General features: G+C 41.0%; 2 protein-coding genes across 3 annotated transcripts in view; one reads left to right on the plus strand and one right to left on the minus strand.

Annotated features, from left to right (window-relative positions):
* Positions 1-5,211, minus strand: part of rap1gap2a (RAP1 GTPase activating protein 2a) — a 170,005-nt gene that overhangs the window by 148,642 nt on the left and 16,152 nt on the right. The window lies entirely within an intron of this gene.
* LOC106527602 (TAR DNA-binding protein 43-like) lies at positions 1,853-2,496 on the plus strand. Its single transcript, XM_014022531.1, has one exon. The coding sequence runs from the start codon at positions 1,879-1,881 to the stop codon at positions 2,479-2,481; it is 603 nt and encodes a 200-aa protein (XP_013877985.1). The 5' UTR covers positions 1,853-1,878; the 3' UTR covers positions 2,482-2,496.

Here is a 5,211-nt window from a genome sequence, read left to right on the forward strand (position 1 = left end):
ATACATACATACATATGTATATATAACTCAGTCACATGTACAGATATTGAGCTAACATTGGATGTTAAAGTAGCTGAGAGTCATTAACAACACATATTCTGAGTCCTAATACATCTCAACAAATTTTGCAATAATGAATGAGATCGCACTCATCATTTACAAGGATTGACCAAAGGGGCTATAACTTTGTCTCTTCTCATCACAAGGTGAGCTTAGTTTAAAACTTGATGGGTAAAAAGTGATGGGTGTTTGTACTTTCTTCCAAAAAAGTAAAAAAAAAAAAGCTAAACCTTGGCCTTTAATTAGCATTTAATTTACATTCAATTTAAAATATAGAAAATGTATGATTGTGTGATGGATGTGCGATCTGTCCAGGGTGCGCCCCGCCCCTCGCGCAGTGACTGCTGGATATGGGCACCTGTGACCCTGAATAGAAAGAAGTGGGTAAAGGATGATGGATGGAAGGGAATTGTACAACTTACAATTCAGTGTTGCACAAAAAGAAAACAAAAAATCAACAACAGTTCTATTTTCATACTGAGTCAAATAAAGTATTTTTGACTCAGTTTCTGATGAACATGAAAGTCATCAAATGTTTGTTTTTTTTTTTTTTTTTTATTGGAGGTGATAACTGCGAGTCTTGCCAGTTCATTTTTCTGTCACAGATTGCTCTGATTGAAAGCAATAAAACGCTCCACTAGCATAGCGTGGTGTACAGGACACAAACTGGTGAGTCAGTTTGACACGACTGCAGTTATTATCATTATGGGTAATGAAAAGTATAAAAGAAAGGAACCAAGAAATAAAAAATGTAAAATATTATAACAGTGCATGTCAGCTACATCAGAAGGTGGCYCTCACTCTCCCTCTAGTGGTTCAGGTTTAATATTGTTTGTAAATAAGTCATAGAAAGCAATGAATTCGATTTAGGAAAATTAGAAAATTTGCATTCGGCTCAGTTAGATAGCAGAACCCATGCAGACATCACAAGGTGGTCTCTTTTTTGTAAATTCCTGCATAAAGAATAAATGATTTACATTAGTAAATTAATGTTAATATATTTGAATCACAAAAAATCCATGAGACATCTAATGTGGAACCAGATAAAAATTTGGATTTACAGTAGCTATTCAGCAAGGAAGCTAAAATCTAAAGCATCTTTTAAATAAACACAGTTACTAACCACCTCCTAAAGCCACAGATATTTCCTAGAGGCRTTAATGGAGAATTATGCTGTCTATATTTATTAATTGTAGAGACAGAGGGAAATAAATACTTCTTCTCTTAACCAGATGCATCCTGATCTCAGTCCTGGGACATCCTTTATTCTCAGTCAAGGTTGCTGTGTTGATGCCAACATGTTTTAYGACTACAAGGCCTGAAACTGAATCATGGAGGTGTCTATGGGGCGCCAAGTGTAAAATTAAATAAAAAAAATGGCACAACACTTTTTCATTATATAGCTCACTTGAGTGTAAAACATTTTATTGTTATTTAGCTCATTGTTCTTACATTTGCCAAATATTTACTAGTTGTTCAAATTCAATGTTTGTTACGACCCGGCTCAAGAGCCATAATATATGGTTTTACCTCGTGAAAAAAAATCAAACCAAAACACGTTTCTTATTTTCCATGCGAGCAAAGACGCGTTCTTCGTTAATGTTTTTTAGGTTGCGAAAGTTAAGGGGGTTGTTTTAGTATAATTTGTTATCGGGRGTGATTGTTCGCGTTTGAAAGAAGCACATTGGAGTGATTGTCGTCCGGTGTTGATGATACAGCGGCCCGTCCCAGCGAACAAAGAAACGAGAGGGCGCAGACAGCACGCTACCTGCAGCGCTGTTTCAGTTCAGTAMGGAAAAGTTCTAATTTAAGGAGAGAATGGMCGAGKGTTATATTCGAGTGGCAGAGGAAGAAAACGAGGAGCCCATGGAGATTCCTGCYGAGGACGACGGCACTGTTCTGCTCTCAACAGTGGCTGCACAGTTCCCCGGGGCTTGCGGCCTGCGGTTCAGGAGTCCCGTGTCTCAGTGCATGCGCGGTGTGCACCTTGTGGARGGGATTCTTCACGCACCAGAAAACGGATGGGGGAGCATTGTTTATGTGGTGAACTATCCAAAAGACAACAAAAGAAAAATGGATGAAATCGATGCTTCTTCTGCCATGAAAATGAAGAGGGGGGACATGAAGACATCTGACTTGATTGTATTGGGTCTTCCATGGAAGACAACAGAACAGGACCTGAAAGACTACTTCAGCACATTCGGAGAAGTCATCATGGTTCAGGTGAAACGAGACGCCAAGACGGAAAACTCGAAGGGGTTTGGCTTCGTGAGGTTCACAGAATACGAGGCTCAAGAAAAGGTGATCGCCCGGCGTCACATGATCGATGGAAGGTGGTGTGACTGCAAGCTTCCTAACTCAAAGGATCCCGGACGAGCCCCCATTTATGTTACGACCCGGCTCAAGAGCCATAACATGTGAAGACACGACACAGTGGAAACAGTTTAAAACCTTAAAGGGTATTTATTAACGTTTTGTCTAGGATTAGGTGAGTTCGTTGGTCCGGTTTGGTGCTCCGTAGCTCCCGAATGCACCAGACGTTTCTTACCAAGCTGGACCCTCTGAAGTCCGTGGTCCAGGTTTACATTCCACCTATTACGAGCAAGTCTGTGGTCTGGTTTCTTCGACCACCGTCGTGTCCTCCGTGCACCTCCGCGTCCGCGTTTCAGTGTCCTCTCTCTAGCTCCGAAAACCCCGACTCGGCATCCGCACGTCAGCAGGATGTCTCTCCTCTCCCGGCATCAGGGAGGAAGCAGCAGGTCTGGGCACCAGCGCCCAGTGAAGTGGTCGCCTTYGGCAACTTTAACGTGAATGTGCCAATATCCCCCACGTCGTCAGCAACAGAGGTCGACGTGCGTGAGGCACGCCGAATGAGAGCAGCAGCAGTAGACCGACAGCACAAGCCACCATCAGCCACAGAGCGATCACAAGCCGCAGAGCGCTAAGCGATGAACCTCAGAGCCCTCGACAGCCACACAGTGCTCCTCAGCACTCCGTGTGCGTGCTTCAAATAGGTACAGGCCACACCCCCTCAGGATGACCTGGTGAGGAAGCACAATTAGGCAAATCGGCGGCAGCTGGCTGCAATCAACTGAGCAGCAGGGCCGTCACAATGTTAAATAATGTATTTAAATAACAAATCCTGAATCTAAACATAAAAATTAAACCATAAATGATAAAGCTTATAGGATTTCAGAGTGGAATACAGCCTTTTCCATTGATGCGTGGCTTTCGTTGTGATGTCATCATCCTGCGGTAAACGCTAACCCTAAATTTAAAACTTAATTCAAAACGCGTTAATTGAAAACAATATGGATGGTACCTGTGGCCTGGCAGTTTGAAGTGTAGCTCAGACACCAGCGGCAACTTCAAGTTTGACGTGTTGTAGAGAAGTGTTTTTAATACAGTGAGATAAATAACTACCCTGATAAAAAAATAATAATAATAACTTGTTCTACATTTTGCTTCATACAGAAGGTCTGGACTCTTGGCTGTTTAGAAACGATTTCTTGTTGGAAGCACTTGGATCTGATTTTGCCCAATCACTGACGATTGGCCCTGACATATGTAGTGCGCCAGCTCGAAGGAAGCTAAGCTAAGAAGCTAACTGGAAATTGCCTGTGCTGTAAACAATCATCCCATACTGGGAACAGAGTACCGATCCAAACCAGATGGCTGTATATGAGTGCTGCAGGCTTTGAGAGACAAATTTAATTTAGTTTAATTTGGAAGCCTTGTCAACATTGAATGGCTTCATTCACTTTAGTTTAAAGAAATTTGTTAACAATTTGATAATCATAAATGTCACCTATACAGAATGCAGGTTTTATAGACCATCAGTCATGACCACATAAACCCACCTCAGAAAGAAATCAAAAGCAAAAAATTACTCACTTGGATGTTTGTGTACATTTTCACATCATGAACTTTCAACAGTTCAAGAAGGCCAGAACATTTTTACTCTATACGTTCACATCGCAGGTCCTGATGCTCAGTTCCAGTCTTTTGCTCAGTATTTATTTATTTATTTATTTATTTATTTATTTATTTATTTATTTATTGTGCATGGTTGTTCTCACGTTTGAACAGTCCATGGCACTGAAGCAACTCGCATGCTGAGAGGATGACATGACATCACGTGCACGCTGTGTTTACATCAGTAAATATGGATGCCACACATATAGAAAGATGGGAGCTTATGTGGGGAAAAACATTTGCAAAAGACTCTAATAATAACACTGAGTTGCCAATGATTAAAGCTTTGTGTGAAACACTGAATCATCAGCCATGACCCAACCAGATCATCTCCATAATTATAATAAGGAAGGACATAAAATTTAACACCTCATGGATCTTTCTTTCAGTCTGAACATGGTGTTACCCCCATGGTTAACACCATGGTGCTGCTACTGAGATAACTGTGAAGTTCTCTGGTATAATGAGCTGAGCTCTTGTTTTGACACGCAGTCCGCAGATAGATTTAAATCTGAAAATCTCACTTTGTGTTGTTTGTTAAGCACCATATTTGTTGCAAACATGTGTAACGAGCAGTATCTTTATTCTTTTGAGTGCGTTGACATCTAAAGACAACGTCAAAAACGAGAATATTTCTCATCTTGTTTCTTCAACGCTTCGGGCATAACCCACCCAAATTTGTCCCTAAAATGTGAACCGTGCATTCACAGGAAAAACTACCACCACATTTTCTGTTATCGCAAGTGCTGGTAAGTGGGCTGGGTGATGTCATCCTCCATCAGCCAGTTGGGCAATGTCTTGAGGTCACCATGTGGACCGGTCGTGTTGCTAAGTGTTTGTTAGAAGAGAGGCACAGGCTGACGCAACATGCTCTGTTAGGAGCATCTTTGTAAGAGGCGAATAAGGTTTACATACAGCGGGTAAAATAAGTATTGAACACGTCACCATTTTTCTCAGTAAATATATTACTCGAGGTGCTAATGACATGAAATTTTCACCAGATGTTGGTAACAACCCAAGTGATCCATACATACAAAGAAATCAAACCATAAATGTCCAGAAATGAAGTTATTTGTAATAATGTGGAATTAGTTAAATAAATGTGGAATAGTTTTTGCAGTGTGATTTTGCTCTTTGCACAGTTCTGCACAGAAACTAAAGAGGACTGGGTTTATT

Source organism: Austrofundulus limnaeus, unplaced genomic scaffold, assembly GCF_001266775.1.
Source record: "Austrofundulus limnaeus strain Quisiro unplaced genomic scaffold, Austrofundulus_limnaeus-1.0 Scaffold334, whole genome shotgun sequence".
Taxonomy (NCBI): domain Eukaryota; kingdom Metazoa; phylum Chordata; class Actinopteri; order Cyprinodontiformes; family Rivulidae; genus Austrofundulus; species Austrofundulus limnaeus.